At 37.8% G+C, this 19,557-nt stretch overlaps 1 protein-coding gene across 1 annotated transcript in view; it reads left to right on the plus strand.

The window, feature by feature from the left end:
• The window catches only part of Pcdh15 (protocadherin related 15), a 586,560-nt gene that overhangs the window by 327,242 nt on the left and 239,761 nt on the right, over positions 1-19,557 (plus strand). Inside the window, exons 14-15 of the mRNA XM_051186893.1 lie at positions 1,268-1,461; positions 9,749-9,881. Of these exons, the coding sequence (XP_051042850.1) occupies positions 1,268-1,461; positions 9,749-9,881 (327 nt within the window). The remainder of the gene's footprint in view (positions 1-1,267; positions 1,462-9,748; positions 9,882-19,557) is intronic.

The following is a 19,557-nucleotide window of genomic DNA, read 5'->3' on the forward strand; positions in this document are numbered from 1 at the left end:
CTGGTGGTATTAAACATGAGCCATCTGTTAACACTGACTCTCTGGGGCCTGCATTTAAGTTTCAAGGAAAATCTATAACATTCAGATTTTCTGAAACAATATGCACCAGAGTTCACCAAACCCCCAAAGGACTCTGAACTTTGGAGATCTGGGACTTTAGAGTTATAGGTATTAGCAAAGGACAAGGGAAGGTGACAAAAAAGGAAGCACCTGGGCCAACTGGTTGAAGGGATGTGCTGTCATTGTCCAAAAGACAATTCTTGCTTTCCTTCTTGGGTAAAGTGAGGCCACATTCTTATTCACTTATTTCACTCTGGGTGAAAACAGAAGTGTGTTAAAGATTATGAAGTGGTTGTTGATAACATCTCTTACTAAGATTATTCATTCCCCTCTATGGAAATGTATATCTATCAAGAAATGGAGGAACCTTGTTTAACACAATAAATCACTATTGCTTTAATGTTGCTTTATGGGATTAATAAGGATCATTCTCCTCTCTCAGGCAGTAAGTGCCAGTTGCTGGAAAGTGATTTTGAACATGTGCATGTCAAGTCTACAGGTGCTTATGTGCCATCAACTCAGTGGTTCTCAGAACAATTCTTTTTCCTCAAAAGAAAATGGTTTTTGTAGTGTGGGCTTTGTCAGGCCATCGTAGGCCAGTGGGAAGAGGTTATGAGGCAGGGGAGCAGCATGGATGGGAAACTGCAAGAGAAGCACAGTGGAAATAAGGCAAACTTGGCCCTTTCATTTTGTCCTGGTCTCAGACCATTGTGATGTGTGCTCATGTGTGAAGAATGAGAGGTAAGATAAAGAATAAAACTTTAAGTTTTATGTTATGGCTTTATCCCCTTTTTCCTTTTATTAAATTAGAACAAAGAAAGTCTTCAGTATTGAGAGCCATTCTGAACATGGCCACAAGGGACAAAACAACAATACTGGTTCCTGCAGTGATTAGGTGTCACAACAAAACACAAATGCAGTGAGCACATTTGCACACCTAACGTACTCTATAGTATCTTCAGCTTTGTGTTTGTTTGTTTGTTTGTTTGTTTGTTTGTTTGTTTTGGAGCATGTCCTTGAACTTGCTTGTAGACCAGTCTGGCTTCAAACTCACAGAGATCCTCCTGCCTCTACCTCCCGAGTGCTGGGATTAAAGGTGTGTGCCACCAACGCCCAGCTATGAAATCCATTCCTTGTGTTTGGGGAAGCTGCACAGCTGTAAAAGGCTGAATCCTAACAAGATGTGTGTTGTAATCTTTCAATCCAGCTGACTGCAGTAGATGCTGATGAAGGCTCGAATGGGGAGATCTCCTATGAAATACTAGTGGGAGCCCAAGGAGACTTCGTCATCAACAGGACCACGGGGCTGGTGAGCATTGCACCGGGAGTGGAGCTCATCGTGGGACGAACATATGCACTTACAGTGCAAGCCTCAGACAACGCCCCACCTGCAGAGAGAAGGTGACTCCCACTAGGCCCCATTGTTCTTAGAAAAAGTTTATATATTTGTACACTATAAATACTAAAAGGCTGCTATAAGAAACAGTCACCATTGTTATTTTTCAGCAAAACTTTCACAAAAGACATTTAATATTCTCTACTTTATTTTATAATACATAATTTTTTTTTCATTTGAAGACATTTTGTACTGAATAGATCTGGCCTGATTTTCTTGTGTCAATATATTATAGTTACTATGATATAAGGGTTTTAAATCATCCCATGGGTTGTGGTACTGTCTTAATAGGTTCACCTTCAGTGAGCAACCAGAACATCGCTCACTAAGGGAATTATTGATGTGTTGACTTTGCATGTATGTAGGTATGTATGCTGTTTTCTAACTATGCTCATATATTTATAATATATTTTATAAATGGAGAGCAGCAACACAGTAACAGAAATGATGAAATCCAATTATTATAACAATGTAATAGTACAACATTGCTAGCATCCCATGTTTACACTTTGGGGCCTTTATTAAGTAAAAGATTAGGAACTTGAAACAAGGTCCCACAAGCAGAAAGCTGTTACATGAATGCAAGTGTGCATCATATAGGCAGGAGGATTATAGGGAGAATGGCTGATTGATGGCCAAGGCAGAAAAGAGAGGGGGAAAGCAGACTGCCTAGAACAACACACAATTTAAAACTTAGCAATGCTTTGTTCTACATTGTTCTTTTAATCCTTGAACCACTGTTGAGCATGAAAATGCAGACCGCACATCTCAGAGTGGGGTTACCACTGTACAAATTAATGACAGCAGAGATTTCTCAGCTTCTCCTTTCCTGTGTGAAGATTGCTCACCTCTGTCTGAAAACACTAGGTCAGTAAAAGGATTTCACTCGTCAAATGGCATTCAAACAAAGTGTCATCCTCAGAAGAGAGTGTCTGTCCTCATGGTGACATCAGCTTTCTTTTTATTTTAAATGGGTTGGATGCTAAAAGGTTGCCTTACAATATGTCATCAGACATCACACAGCAGGCAACTATGCTCATCACTGCCTCCCCAACACACCCTTCAGGCACCATTTGGAACCAGCAGAAAATAAAATACACATACCCACTTTCTTCCTGCGGGAATACTGTTGTGTTTGCTGCTGGATAATGCCATTCACTGTTTTCTGCAGAGAAATTAAACCTTCAAATCAAGTTGGTGAGTGAGCTAGAGTTGGGAGGCTTGGCTTTCAGTATTTCCTTTGAAAGGAAGATGATACTTGGAAGTTACCAACATAAGAATATGAACAGCTATGATTTGATGTCACTGGCAACGATGGCATACTCATGTCATTAAATAATAGCAATGAAAACCTTGGCACAAGAATTGGGGGCATTCTCTGTATTATTTTTTTCAGTTTGGCACCTTGGGTTTGTACATTTAAATTGTACTGAACCTCAGACCCAGTATAAAATGGCTTCAGGTTTCTGTAACTCCAGTCCTAGTGAAGTGTCTACCAGCTCAGAGTGACAGCAGTAGAAATCCAGCACTGGATTCATAGACTGTTTTTTTCTTTTTACCTTTTTTTTTGTGTGGGGGGGGTAATGGGCCTACTATAAGAACAAATATGAAGACATGAGTTAAAAGTTAAAAATATCCTACAATTAAAGCATCATTTACCCTAGTGGTTTCTGTTGGTTAATATATTTACTTAGTTCAATTAAATTGAGTAAATATTGTTTAATCTTGGAATGAATTATTGCTACTATAAGGTATAAAAACCAGTTCTGATCCCAATAGCTCCCCACAAAAATGATTGACACATGATATGGTACCCTCTTATATTCATATATTTGTGTGCCATGGAATCCAAATTAGTACTTAATTCACCCATGACTAAATGATGTTCTACAATAAAAAATTTTCCATTTCAAATATATATTCTTTAAAAAAAATCACATGGTGATAAAGCTATAACAAATAGTCATCTGTTTTGACAAAAATATACTGGATTCCCCAAGTTCCTCGTGTTATGGGGGAAACACTGGAAATAAAGATAAGGTTAAAAAAAAAAAAAGACCTGATGGGATACTGATCGTGCAGTGACTATAAACATATCTGCAGGCATGGGGAAATGACAGGGAGGAAACAAGGGCAAAGACGGGATGCAGGTGAAGGCAGGACATCATGAGTCTTGGAACATTCGATCATACCAGTGGCCTTCTTTAAATGTATCGACTAGCCCACTGTCAAGAAGTTCAAACTTGATGGTATTGAATGATTGTCTACTCTAGTTTCAATAGCTACTGCTATTCCTTGCATACTCCCCCACGCAGGTTGTGCAAAGTGTACTGTTTTCCTGTTCATTCCTCTATGAAGCTGCATAAGTGCTCCCTTTGTCTGTGAGGCTTTGTGTATTACATATGTGTGGTGCATCTGAAACCCCTGCCCCCATCTTCTTTGAAAAGTGAACTCTTGTGTTGGACTGAAATATGAAGTTTCTGCTTCTGTAGTTGTCTGTATTTTCTGCCAAGATAGTAAAATGGAATCCATAAGCAATGAATTTAAAAATATAGACTTTTGTAGCAAGTTATTAATGGAGAGGGGACAAAGAAAAACCCACAGTTGATTTCTCTGTTTTAAGTCATGCAGAGGAAATAATATAAATACTAGTCACCTTCATCATAGAAACAAGAAGTCATATATAATCATATAAGCACAATCATACTGATAGTATCAAAGTGACACAAAATTAGGCCATTTTATCTCTTTAAATTATGATGTTCCCAGAGTCAAAGTGCATTAGGTCCATCTTTCTGTCTCTCCATTAATATTTTATTTGCTTCTTATAATAAGTACATATCATGAATGAAGTTTCAGTTATGACATAGCTAATTAAGTATTAGAATATTGGTAGTCCATTTCCAAGACTTCAAATACTTTAGGATTTGGAATAAGACATCTTTTGTAACAAAGCAAGGAACTTTCATATTCACAGCCATCAGATAAACAAATAAAACCTCTCTAATATGCTTCATAAAGCCTGCTCTTCTGAGACCTAAAGAGTTCAGAAGCCCCTTTATTTTATCGGCAATTAATGAGCTTGGCAACTTTAATTCAGTCACCTCATCTTTGTGATTATTTAAAATTATAGACCAAGCTAGTCAAATTAGATGATTCAACATGACAACATGACTTTTTAAGACATAAAACTGTCTTAGAAATTCATTACTTCTTTTTAAATTGATTTCTATTTAAATTAAAACCAATCTTATTTTACATACCGATCCCAGGTCCCTCTCGCTCCTGTCCTCCTATTGCCCCCACCATCTTCCCACCCCACCCCACATCCACTCCTCAGGGAGTGTGAGGCCTCCCATGGGGAATCATCAAAGTCCGTCACATCTTTTGGGGCAGAACCTAGGTGCTCCCCCATGTATATAGGCTGGGAGAAGACCTCTTCATAGGGAATGGGATTCCAAAGCCCATTTGTACACTAGAAATAAATACTGGTTCCACTGCCAGCCACCTATAGACTTCCCAGCCCCCTAACGAACACCCAAGTTCAGGGGACCTGGTTCAGTTTTATGCAGGTTCCCTAGCTATTAGTCTGGAGTCCGTGAGTTCCCACTTACTCTAGGAAGCTATTTCTGTGGGTTTCCCTAGCATGTTCTTGACCCCTTTACTCATCACTCCTCCCTCTCTACAACTGGATTCCAGGAGTTTAGCTCAGTGCTTAGCTGTGATTGACTGCTTCTGCTTTCATCAGCTATTAGATGAAGGCTTTATGATGGCATTTAAAGTAGTCATCCATCTCAATATAAGGGAAGGGCATTTAAGGTAGCCTCTCCACTATTGCTTAGATTCTTAGTTGGGGTCATCCTTGTGGATTCCTGGAAAATTCCCTAGTGCCAGGTTTCTAGTTAAGCCCATAATGACTCTCTCTGGGCTCCCCTCCCCCCTTTTTTTTCAAAAAAATAAGAATAAGACCTCATGCTTTTCATTTTTAGAAATGGAACCTTATTTGTATCGTACTTGTCCTATTACCAAAATAAAATATGGATAGAAAGAAGCTTGGTTTTATGCATTTAGGACTGGCTATAAATGTAAATATGAAATACTCACATAAAGTGTTATTATTTACCTAGCAACTGCCCAGTTTTACTATGTGCTTAAACTATGCTGTTGAATGATTGCTGTTTATTATAGCATTAAGTCATCACTTTATTGTTAATGCTATAGGCCTTCAGTTTTAGGAACGCTTGCTATGACACTATGCTGACATCAGGAATAAAGAAGAGATCGCATTTTAAAAATCAGTAACCCTCAAAAAGACTGGTACTTATTAAATGCACTAGCAGAGTGCCAGTATAGGAAGGATGTTGGAAGAGCAACTGAAATATGATCTTCCCCTAAGAAGACCAAGAGATAAATCCCAAGGCTACCATAAATGCCCTTCCTGGATAGTGAGATCAACAACTAACTTATCCACCATCATGGAGCCTTCATCTAGTACCTATTGGAAACAGAAGCAAACATCCATAACTAAACATTGAGTCTAACTTGAATGTAGATGCAGAAGGAGAGGAAAAGACCAGGTTGCAGAAACACATAGAGACAGCTGACCTGAACAAGGAGGAGCTAATGGGCCCCCAGACTGATAGCTGGGAATTCAGCATGGGACTGACTCAGGCCTCCCTGAATATGGGTCTTAGCCAAAAGGACTGAGCAGTCTAAGGGACCTCAGACTGTGGGACCAGGATGTATTCCTGGTGCATAAAAGGACATTGCAGACACATCCCCCATGGAGGGATAACTGCCTTAACCTAGAGATAGGAGAGAAGTCCTAGTCCCTACTTCAAATTACTTGACAGATTTATATGACCCCACCTGGATGGCATTGCTGTACATATGGAATTGGGGTGGGGGGATGGGAGGGGAGGGTGGTCAGGGTGCATGTGAGGAGGCAGAGAGGGTAAGAGGAAGAGAGGGAGAAGGAACTAGGATCGACATGTAAAATAAAAAAATAAATAATTTAAAAAAAGAAATATTTGATACAGGACAGCAGAGTGAAAAGATTAGAAGTTTTACTCTAAACAATAAATAAAACATGCTTGTAAAGGCCAATAAAGAAGAAGAGGAGGAGGAGTAACTGGGTGTGGTGGCACACACCTTTAATTCCAGTACTCGAGAGATAGAGGCAAGCAGATCTCTATGATTGCAAAGTAAACCTGGTATAGAGTTAATTCCAGGATAGATAAAAGTTACACAGAGAAACCCTGTCTCAAAAAATTAAAAAAATAGAAGTAGAAGGAACAGAGTAATAAAAAAGCCACGTAAAGATGGAAGCACAGAGGAACTTTGGATACTATATGTTGTTCTGTTATCTTTAAATTGTTTGACTGCTGAGGAAATAACAACTGTTAAAAGAAATATTGCTGGATTAATTCAATTTGTATATTTTAAAAATCCAGTTCAGACCGGTTTAGGCAGGTTCAGACCAGTTCATTATAGTTCAGACCTGTTTTATCTGGCTCAATGTGGTAGAAACTGGTTCTATCCAGTTCAGACCGGGCTGCTACTGTTTAAGCCAGTTCAGACCAGTTCGATCCAGTTCGATCTGGTTCAAACCAGTTCAGACAAGTTTAGACAGGTTCGATCCAGTTCAGACGGGTGAAAACTGGGTCTATTTGGTTCAGACCAGCTTAGACAGGTTTGATCTGGTTCATACTGGATTGATCCTGTTTAGACCGGTTCAGACCAGTTCAATCCAGTTCAAACTGGTACAGACCTATTTGATCCAGTTCAGACCGGTTGGATCTGGTTCATATTGGTTCAGACCAGTTTAATCCGGTTCTATTTGGTTCAGACTGGTTTTATCCTGTTCAAGCCAGTTCAATCAGGTTCAAACCGGTTTAATCACTATAGATTTGCTTTCTGTTGAATTTAAGTTTTACTACATCATGTTCAGATGAATACACTGATATATTTCAAAATTTATGACACAATAGTTCATTTTATAAATCAACAAATTAAGCCCCTTGTTTTTTGAGACTCACCTGTGGCTACTGCCAATTGTATTGTGAGGGGCATTAAGCCCAGTTGAGGATGACAATGCTCCGCCCCCATTCTCACCACAGAAATGGGAGTCACTAACATTGAAACTGTAATTATAAAAAAAAGAATGCCAGGTGGTAACATTGGTGGCAGTGGTGACATGCCTTTAATCCCTGCACTCAGGAGGCAGAGGCAGGTAGATCTTTGAGTTCAAGGCCTATCTCAAAAACAAAAACAATGAAACAAAACAAACAAAAAACCCAAAGGGAAAAAAATGTAACTTTCTATTATTTGCCTTGCATAGGAATACTTACAAACTTATAAACAATGATTTATTATTACTTAGTGGTTCTCTCCCTTCCTAATGCTGCAACCCTTTAGTACAGTTCCTCATGTTGTGCTGACCCCCAACCATAAAATTATTGCCATTGATTGCTACATCACTACTGTAATTTTGCTACTATTATGGGTCATAAATATAAATATTTTTGGAGATAGAGGGTTGCCAAAGGGGTTACAACCCTCAGGTTGAAAACTGCCACTTTAATTCATTTTAATTTACCCTTAAAGACTGCATTTTAATTATTGACTCTTAATTGTTTTACCATTGCATCTGTATCTCCATCTGAGTACATTTCAATAGAAAAAAAAAAACACATTCTTTTTTGTGAGGGCACTTGCACAAAATATAAAAGACATAATAAATTCAGACCCTTTAACTGATTGTAAGACTGACTTTTTTTTTAACTTAAAATAAGTTTACTTTGGGACAGTATTGCAATAAATGGAAGTCACAAGTGACTTAAAGTGGCCCCAGTTGAATAGAAACACTTAACAGGGTGTGTCATCTGTCTGCATGGAGCTCAGCAACTAGCACCCATGCGTGTTACAGATGGACAGGCTACCAGCCAGGCCTTAGTGCTTTCCCTGTGCACCTAAAACATTTAAAGAGAAAAATAAATTAGAAAGGGGATGGGATGGGGATTGGTGGGGGAAATAGGAGGACAGGAGGGTGTGGGAACTGGGATTGATATGTAAAACAAGCTTGTTTCAAATTTAAATTAAAAAAATTACATACATGAAAAAGAAAATTTAATTAGTCCTAGAAGAATGTGTTATTGGAATACATTATAAAAAGGGTTTTGTACTCCTTTAAGACAATTCTGGCTCCTAAACAGGAATTAACACTACAGTATTTTAAATTTTAAAATAAAATTTAAAAAAAAGTGCATGAAGCTTATGTTTTAGGAAGCAGAGAATGTTCCTATAAAATACTGTATGCATTTCCTGGTAAAGGACCAGATCTGTGAATTCATGTGTCCAGTTTATCTATTTTGTCAGTGTTTCTCTTTATAAAGCCTTTTAAGCCTCAGAAACCTTGGTTCTTCAACATTCTTTCCCTAAAATTCCAGTGTTCAAAGATGCTGAAAGAATCAATGTGAAAATGCTAAAAATTTTACTTAAGATAATAGAGTAACTTTATTCTCCATGAAAATGCTCCCTCATTAGAGGCTTTAACTAAAGGTAATTGTCAGCCTTTTATTTTATTTTAAAAAATTTAAAACATTTCCTGTTTTATTAACATGATGTCACCCTGGATTTAATTTATGATTTTGACATCAGACCCCCCCAAAAAAAATCACAGTAAGTCATTGATGTTAGAGAAAAAACTAATAAAACACAGCTCTTGTTTCTGTGTTCTCTCTCCCTCTCTCTCTCTCTCTGTCTCTCTCTCTGTCTCTGTGTGTGTACGTGTGTATGTGTGTAAGGGGATTGTGCTCACATACATATGTGTGTGTTCATGTGTGTACCTATGTGTTGAATTAATCAATACTCCTTTACTGGGTTGAATTGGAAGAGAACCTGAAAGACAAGTTTTATTACAAGTTTTATACAAAGATTTTGTATGTTTTTCTGCTTGCGTTTCTTTGCTGTTAAAAATAGGATTAAAAATAGGATCATCAGTTGAGTCAGGCTAATTTATTAGTCCTCCTCTGCAGCTTTTTAACTTACAGTATTCATCTAAATAGTAGGAACAGGTACTGGAGGTGATTTTTTTTTCTTTTACTACACTAATTTCACAAAGGCTTTATATTTTGGTGTTAACTTTTAGTGTTTTATTCTTTCCTGATTTTACTGCTTTCTATAAAACTTGAAATATTCTTGTCCTGTAAACCCAGAAAACAAATAAACCATGCATTCTAAGTTTCAGAGCAGTGTGCATCATTAAACATCCTGCTCCCTTCAATCTCACAGGCATTCTATCTGCACGGTGTACATCGAGGTGCTCCCCCCCAACAACCAGAGTCCTCCCCGCTTCCCACAGCTGATGTACAGTCTGGAAGTCAGTGAAGCCATGAGGATTGGTGCCGTTTTATTAAACCTACAGGTATGTCTAGGGTATGAATATGTGTATAATATGTCCAAAGGTCCCATGTGGTAACTTGTGAGTTAATGTAGTATGGAGTGGAACCCCTTGTTCTAGTGAATGACATTTTTCTCTGGGGAGGAAGGCACAGAGACAAGTGGCATGTGGAGGCAGGAAGGAGGGTTTTTCCATAGCTGATCTATTCCATAGGTTGCATAGTTGAAAATGTAACACAGGCTGGCAGGTTGCAATGATCACTATCACTGGAGAAAATGAAGGGATAAGCAGCATGCACTTGAGTATTTTATGCTTTGCTACTGAGGAGTACAGGCAACAATTGTCCTGACTTCCCTGGCTGGGTTTATTTGACTGCAGGGTCATACCACAGGGAAAAATCTTAGACTCAGGTTGATGATGGTTCCTGGTGTAAGAGGTTCTTATAAAAGAATAGCTTGGTTGTCACTATTTACATGCCACTGACCGAAGCATACTGAACCACTTCAGGTGTACCTTTGGCTTCAACTTGTATTGCATATGATGTCAGTAATTGTCTCTGGGGTTTAAATAATCATGAAAATGGTATCAGGGAAAGGACTGTGTGAGGGAGAAGTGATATATGAGGAATGGGCTCAATTACATGACCCCACCTGGATGGCATTGCCCTACATGTGGAATTGGGGTGGGGGATGGAAGGGGAGGGTAGTCAGGGTGCATGTGAGGGGGCAGAGAGGGCAAGAGGGAGGGTTGGAGGGGGAACTGGGATCGACATGTAAAATAAAAAATAAATAAATAAATAAATACAAATAAAAAGAAAGGAAAGGAAAAAAAAAAGAAAATAGGTGAAATATCACTTTTTCTCTCCTATGCAAACCAGATGTAAATATGTCAGCCTACATCTCTGTCTAAATGTGACATTGAAGTAGAATGTGCTGTTTAGAGAAGGGTAAAGAAAGGGGCAGTATGAGCAAAGTATAGTGTGTGTGTATGTGTGTGTGTGTGTGTATCTGTGCTAGTGTATGAGCATGTATGTATATGTCTATATATGTACATGTGCACATGTGTGTCTATATTTGTATGTATGTGTCAATGTGTGTGTGAGTGTATACATATCAACATATGTCTCTATGTCTGTGTCACATATGTGTATATATGTGTGGTGTCTAAGTTCATGTATCTCTGTGTGTATGTATGTGTGTGTATTACTATGTTGTATTGAAAATGGCATAATAGACATCACAATTTTAATGCCCACAAATATTAATAATTTTCCTTAAAAAGATGAAAATTGATCATATTACTTTACCTGTTCATAGAGCAGATATTATTTTTCCTGGTGTTGCTTAGAAACGTCACAGTTTCTAATATAAGTATTCAGGAAGCTGCACCGTACATTAAGAGACATTTATTAAAATATTATGTTGAGGAAAATCGCAGCCTCAACCTTTGCCCTTGACAACAGTGACACAAGGCATAGCTAGGTTTTAATCTTATGCCCGTTGACCTCTAAACTTGCTAAGGCAGGGTCATCCTATCTATGGCTACCCAAATGCCAGAATTTTGTTGGCATTCCAAAGCACTTCTGGGGTTTTCCTTTAATTTTTATTTTATTGCTTTTCTCAAGGTGACTTGATGTTTCCCTTTTTATTATTTAATTATTAATAGAATTTGTAGGCAACAAAATTATATGCAAGTAGAAATATCAGTAATAATAAAATGTCAAGAATAATTAAAAATAATTCTACCAGACAAATTAAAGAAAACACAGCATTTCTTTAGTTAGACAATATACCAAAATACCAAATATATTATTATAAAGATATAGAATGCAAAATGAAATATTAATTTACATTCAGTGAAATGAAATAATGAAAAAATTAACATCCATGAAAAATTATTTAGCAAAAGAAAAGGAAATAAAAAATACAAAATAAATCTTAAATTTTTAAGATTCGGGTCAAGAAAATATACATGGTTTACAATTAAATCTTCCCTAACAATAACAATGTTCCCTTTTGCAGTATAACTTCTATGAGATAAGCCATAACTTTTGCTTAGAAGGCAGCCTTGTTTCTATGTCAGTAAATCCCAGGAAGATCTGGAAACCTTATTATAGGAGAATAACACTAACTGGACATTCAAGATGAATTGAGTTTGCATTTCTCGTATCTCACATTTCTTTCGCACAAAGGCTGGGGGGAAAAATACTTGCAATGACATTTCAATTCCCTTTTGTGTAGCTGGAAGAAGCAAAAGAAAGAACACAATTGTGGTGACAGACGGGATAAGAAAGAACAAGAGTGTCACCATCCAGGGTTTCTCATAGACCACCAACCTCTTTTGTTCATAATCTACTGAGACATGGTTTAAACTCATGACCTCTAAGTTGAAAAGCATCCATCAAATTACTCCTCCAGCATCTTACAAAAAGAGGCACAATGGTGCCTGCAGCTCTTTGTCCTTACCCTTTCTTCACAGGTGGCGATGATGCCCAACATGAAAAGAAAAGAAAAAGCCTAGAGTAGTAAGGAATTTGCTTTCAGGGGAATCTGTTTTACCTGAAGTCTAGGGACTTCAATGACCCTAGTTTCCAGACCTACACCTATTTCTTCTCATGTTCTTTGCATTCTACTTAAGGGTGCTTGGGAAGCTTGAAACTTCCTCTTTGTGTGAATATTAAATTGATGAATTCTGTAGGGATGGCATTCCCCAGAACAAAGCTGCCCTCAGACCTCTGTCTCTGACTTTCATGCTGATCATAGTTAGCATGGGGTAGGATTTTCTCCCTCCCAAGTTTCTGTGTGGGCTTGCAGCATGTTTTCCATTCATCTTTATCCATATTTAAAGTCTTTTACAATAGTTTCAAAATGCTGTGGAATTTAGCCCACATGCCTGGAGGCAGTATTATTTTTAGTCTTGAAGAAAAACATCCTGCTGCCTTGACCTCACTACAGATTTGATTCTTTCCCATAACAGTTTGAATTAAATGCAAGCTGTCCTACACATGCCCCTCTGCAGCTCAGAGCCTGTCAGAGGTGCTAGTTTGTTTTCCTGACATTTGAAATGATCTAGAAGTTTCAGGTTCTTGCTCTCCTCTTTCATTTTCTCCCTTTTTGTGTGATAAATATTCCTTATGCAATAGGATGTACTTTTGCCCCAAAGATGACACCGGAGTTTATGATTCATGAACACAGTATACCAGGTGCAGGAGTGCACCAGATAATTGACAATGTTGTGTGGATGCTTTTCTTTAATATTTTCTCTTCTGTGATCAGATATTTTCTCTGAGCATTCAAGTTCTCTCGTGTGTTACTGTGTTGATGAGAACTGAAGATTGGGCTTGGAGATACCATTTCCCCATAAATGACAGGTGCCATTTACCCCAGTTGGAAGGCTACTTTGCTTCTTCTGTATGTGTAGAAGAGGAGGCTCACTGATTTTCCTTTGTTTTCAGTTTGTGTGTTTGGAAATTCATTTGTGTACCTTTGCTAGCACCAAATTTCAGATATAGAATGATTCTTTCATTATTAGCATTATCTCAAAAAAAACTGTCAGAAATATAGAAGACACAGCTGAAATATGTGCAATACTGATATTGGCTACTTAATTCCAAGCATAAACTGTAGTTTATATAAAGAATGTGCAGATGGTAGAAAGATGATAGACAATAGAGAGATTATAGATGATGATAGATGGATAGATAGATAGATGGTAGACAGAGAGATGATTGATTGAATGATTGATTATAAGTAAATAGATAGATTGGCTAGATTATAGAGAGATGGATGATATAGATGATAAATAAATAACCTGATAGGTAAATAAATAGGTAGATGGATATAGAGATGACAGATATCTGATTAATAGGTGACTGATAAAGGATTGATAGATAATAGGTTATTGATTGATTTATTGGTAGATGATGATAGATAGATAGGAAGACAGACAGACAGATAGATTAGATAGATAGATAGATAGATAGATAGATAGATAGATAGATAGATAGATGATAGGTAGGTAGGTAGGTAGATAGATAGATGAGGGAAAGAGAGCAAGGAGAGAAGGATGAAAAGGAGACAGTGGAGGAGGAAAAGTAGGGGAGTGGGGCTGTTCCATAATGTCAGTTATCTACTTCTTGCAAAAATTAAGAGATTTGTAGTGAAATTTTTATTTTCTTGAGTATGTGATCTGATATGTCCAAGTTTTTAAGGAAATATTTTGGTGCTTTTGATACTGCAGGACTTAGATTACCCAAGGATAATTTTCTTCTTTAGACAAGTAAAGTTATAAGGAAATCACATTTTAATATATTCTATTGAAAATGAATTTATAAGCCAATACATTCTGACCATGGTTTCTCCTCCTCTCCATCTCTTCCTAGATCAGCCCCAGCTCCCCATACAACTAACGCCATGCCTTCTTTCTTTCACTCTTAAGAAAACAGACAAAAAAAAAAAAAAGAATAAAAAAGAATAAAAGAAAAGCAAAAACAAAGTTAAAGCACCAGAAACATACACACATGAGATAAAAGAAATCAAGAACCATAATATTCAAGCAAGAGACCAGGAAGACAAAAACATGCCCCAACACAAAACAACATGAGACAAAAAAAAGCAATCTATGAAAATATCATTGAGTTTATTTTGTGTTGGCCATCTACTGCTAAGTCTGTAACCTACCCTCAAATATGGTTTAAATTCCCAGAAGAGGCTCTATTAGAGAAAATTAACTTTTCATTTGCAAGCAGATGTCAATTAGAGCCAGCTTCAGGATTAGAGATGGGAGTTTGTGGCTACTTCCCCATATCAGCCTTAAGACCGCATCTGGCTTGGACCTGTGAAGGCCCTGTGTGCACTGCCATGGATTCTCTGAGTTCATATGCATTTCAGCCCTTCTATCTGGAAGACACTCTTTCCTTGGAGTTAGTTAACCATCCCCTCTGACCTTTGTAATCTTTCTGCTTCCTCTCCCACATACTCACTGGGCCTTGAGGGAAGAGGTTTGATAGTTTCTTACTCTCTGTACATTTGTCAGTTGTGGGTCTCTGTGTTAATTCCCATCTATAGTAGAGGAAGCATCTCTGATGATGACTGAGTGAGACACTGGTCTATAGGTATGGACGAACATCTTTAGGAGTCATTTTATTACTGTGTTACTTTAGCAGAACAGTAGTATTTGGAAGAAAACACATTTTTATTTACTGTCTACTCATATGCTCTTCCTTCTTTCCAGTGATAACTTAGTCCCATACAATAACTATTCCTTAAACAACAATGAGCTCATAAACATGAAATCTGAGATGTCAGGGAGGTTACAGAGATGAATCCTGAATTAGGTACATCTAAAACTACCATTACTTCCTACCTAATTTTTCCTGACCTTTTTGCCTCAGACAGTGATTGCATGCTTATTTTTAATGAGATAAGGCTTTATTTCTGCTTCAGATTTACAATTTAACAGGAGCTTCCATAGAAACAAGTGAAAAAAAAATTATTTCATTCAAAGACTAGTAGTTTAGAAAAACTCACTGTGATCTACTAATAAAGCCATATCCTCAAGCCCTTTTGTAAAATAATTAGGGATTTAAAAATAAGACAGTTTCTTCTCTTTTCTCCCCTACCCCATCCTTTTCTCTACTTTTTCTACCCCACCCCGAGATTTTACACAGCAGCAGCAATACCTCAAATGGATGCTCTGTACACTAGCTTCAAACTCATTGTCTTCCCTCCTCATTTTCCCATATGAGGGTGGGGATTACTGAGCCCATTACTTTCTGATGGGCGTTTTCTGACACCACTATTCACAGAATAGCAGTACTGTGGCTTCTTGCATAGGCTGGTGTAGATGTCATTTGTGGTTAGAACTGAGCCAAATAACAAAGATTCATGGGGGTAAAAAGAGGAAAGTTTATGTTAGCTTTTTTCCTGCATCATCTTTTCACCAAACATTTAAAGCATGACTCTCTCAGACTCTCACCCTACAGATCAAGCATGCTTATCTCTTTTCTGTATGCTGTTTCTGAATCACAAAGTACTTCATGTTCCTAGCCTACCTATTCTCTTCATATCTAAACTTGGTTCAAAACTTTTGTGGGTAAGGCTGAATTTAAGTAAGTTACTACAAAAATATGGTTTCAGAGTTGATTTTTCAGAGGAGGTTGGAGAGATAGCTTAGTCTACAAAGCACTCTGTCAAGCAGGAGGACTTAAATTTAATCCTCATACTCAAAGGACCAGCATGTTATCCCAGAGCTAAAGAAGTGGATATATGAGTCTGTGAGTATTGTTGGTCAGCCAGTACTACCTGTTTAATGATTTCCAACCAGTAAGAGAGCATTGTTTCTAAAACAAGATGAGCAGTATCTTCAGTATGACATCAAGATTACCCTCTGCCTTCCACATGCAATCATACACATGCACACATGCATGCACATTTACACAGCAAGCTGCTTTGCAGAGTCCACACAAAATTCCTACCCAGCCACTTCAAATGTTGATAAGCATGGGTCTCAATTTCTCATTTTACCTTGACCATCACAGACACATGACTGAGTCAATGGTCCATCCAGAAGTGCAGACTAGCAACTTAATTTGCAAGGCCCAGTACAAATTGCAAATCAGAGCCTTGGTAGTGACTCAGTGTACATGCTGCTGTTTTCTGGGCATGTCTACTATAGATAATCCTTCGTGATCCAGAATCATCTGTTCTTAGCAATGTAAGGGTATCTTTCTTGACCTAATCCACTTTATCGGAATTCAAATTTATCTTCATAGCTTGCAATTTAAAGCAAAACAACAGAAGAATCACCCTTGGTCAGCTCTTTTAATTCCACATTTCTTTTAAATGTGCAACATGTCTTAGATTTGGTCTTCACAATGGCCTGACACCTTGGTTTTCTCCTTCCAATCGTTTTCCCACACCCTCTATTATTCATAAGTTTGATCAAAATAATTCATTAAAATGACTCCTTTTGCAATCTCCATGTCCATTTCATTCTCAAACATATTCTTCTTCATACCAGGTCTATTGGGAGCTATGTAAAAATTGATCATCTTCTCTCTATCCTACATTATATTTAGAGGCTGGAGAGATGGTTCCATGGTTAAGAGCACTAGGTGCTCTACCAGAGAACACAGGTTCAATCCCAACACCCACTTGGTGTTCACAACTATTTATAATCCCAACACCTGGGGAACTGTCATCCTGACTTAGCCTCCAATGGGACCAGGCATACACATCCTGAACAGATATACATGCAGGCAAAGCACTCATACATAAAAGAAAATTAAAATGAATTTATTTGACATCTCCTATACTAGTCTCCAGGGATGCTTTTCCCTCACTCCTCCCTTAACTCCGCTTTGATAGTTCTTGCTCATTTTCTTGAATTTGCAAAAGTGAAAATGGAGTCTTACAAGCTGCCTCAGTCATTGGGAGCCCTTAGTGATTTTGCAGTGGATCTGGGTCTGGTTCCCAGCACCTATATCTGAGGCTAACAACTTCTTGCAACTCCAGTTCCAGGGGATCCTATGCTACCTTCTTGCCTTCATGGCATCTGCACATGTATCATACATATAAACTCACACTGGCATACACTTGTATACATAAATGAATCCTTTATAAAAATTTTGAAATGCCTCCAGGCTAAATTTTCAAGCTTCTTTTCCTGTTTGCATTCATTCCCAAAGTCCATTTGACGTTACCAGTTCATCTGTTATGTGTTCAAACTTTCTCACTGATTCTTCCAGTGTAGCTATCAAATATGGACTCATGTCTGGGTATAAGATCATTAATTCCCTGTGAATACTAAGTAAGTATTTATTTGAATTGGCTTTTCAGAAAAACTGGCCATGAGATAAAATTGCTGGTATGATATTTATTATGAAGGACTTAAAAAAACTTACAGTGGAATTTGAACACACACACACATTTTATGTGTATGAGTGTTTGCATGCATGTTTTTCTGTGCTTTGAGTATATGCTAGTGTCTCTGGAGGCCAGAAGAGGGTGTCAGGTCACTAGAACTAGAGTTATAGACAGTTATGAGCCTCCATGTTTGTGCTGGGAATTGAACGTAGATCCTCTGGAAGAGCAACAAGTGCTCGTAACTACTGAGTATCTCTGCTGACCCTCAGGATGAGGCCCTTTTGAAGATCTTTTGCAGGAGAGGGAGAGAGATGCAGGATTTTGGAGATGCTCACCTTAGCAAACTCCACTGAAGCCAGAGCTTCAAGTTGTAAGGGTTAGACAGGAGAGGGGATACAGGAGGATGCAGCTTGACCTTAGTTAAGGCATCTCCCTTTGGAAGACAGTTAAATTCATCCAGCAGGCAACATTATCAACACATATGGGGACCACTGCCCTGTTCTTTGAAGGAGTTGTGATACTGTCACAGTACTGCCACGGAGACTTTGAATTAATTTACTTTGGACTAAGCACTCGATACTCTCTTCCTCCTGAGGAAAATGAGGATCCTCCTGTGTTTACCCCACTCACTAAAAGCATCTTCACTTTGCAAATCCTCAGCTCCTTTCAAGTCACCCCTGAACTTTGCTTTCTCTGTAGCCCTCGCTTCCAGTCAGTCAACCAAATTAGCTGGTCCCAAGATAACTCACAATTTCAAGGCTCCTCCCTAGTCCCACTGCCTTCAACTGACCTCACCAGCTGTAGTCTCTTGTCTTTGTAGTTCTTGACTAACTCTGAAGTACTCAAATTTGAACCTGTTAACACCCAGTTTCTTAAGGAGTCAGAATTAAGTCTTTTAGTATATTTTATTAGGAACAGAAGCATCTTTTTAAGAAACCCCAATACACTAGACACAGAAAATCCAGTTCTGTTTTACATTGCCTCATTAAATTTTGATCTCACAAAATCCTTTAAAAAACACACATTTCGAAACGTTTTTTATAATTTAAAAAATAACATCAATGTTTACAAGTAACCTTATCCCCTGGTGTAAAACTGAGCTAGCCATACTTAAATAAACTTGTAAAGTTACCATTAGGGTTTTAGCTTAAACAGAACTTATATAAGCCCCAATACTTCTACTGCTGAGATTTACAACAAACAGAGAATATTAAATTCTTGTTTAATAGCTAGCTACTTTAAAATTTTACTAAAATTTGATCAACATTCTAAAAGAGTCTACTGGCTTTGAATATGAAGACTTAAGTAAAAAATGGTTAGCCTTGATGGTCAAGCCACATCAAATAGACACAGCAGGTTGTATTATATATTTATGTATTTATGGGTGTAGCAACAATAATAATTAAGAGCCACCAATTTGAGTGGGAGTTGTAGTAACATGGTAGGCGGTGTGGAAAGAGGACATGGGAGAGAATAGAGTGAGGACAGGGAAGGGAATAAACGATACAATCACATTATTTTTAAATGTTTTTAAACAGTTAGAAAAAAACTCTATAAACGTTACAGTTATGGTCCTACCTAATTAAATATGTAGTTTTATTACATTTATTTATTTATTTACATGTACGCATAGCACATATACAAACACACCACAAGCACACACACACATTTGCCATAGCACATATATAAAATTCAGAGAACAACACTTATAAATGAATTGTTTTTCTCTAACATACAGGTCCCAATAATCAAACTCTGGTCTTGAGGCTCGATGGCAAGTACCTTTACATACTGAGCCGCCTTGTCAGCCCAGATTTGTATTGTAAATCGTCATG

The sequence above is a fragment of the Phodopus roborovskii genome, unplaced genomic scaffold, assembly GCF_943737965.1.
Source record: "Phodopus roborovskii unplaced genomic scaffold, PHOROB, whole genome shotgun sequence".
NCBI classification, from domain to species: Eukaryota; Metazoa; Chordata; class Mammalia; order Rodentia; family Cricetidae; genus Phodopus; species Phodopus roborovskii.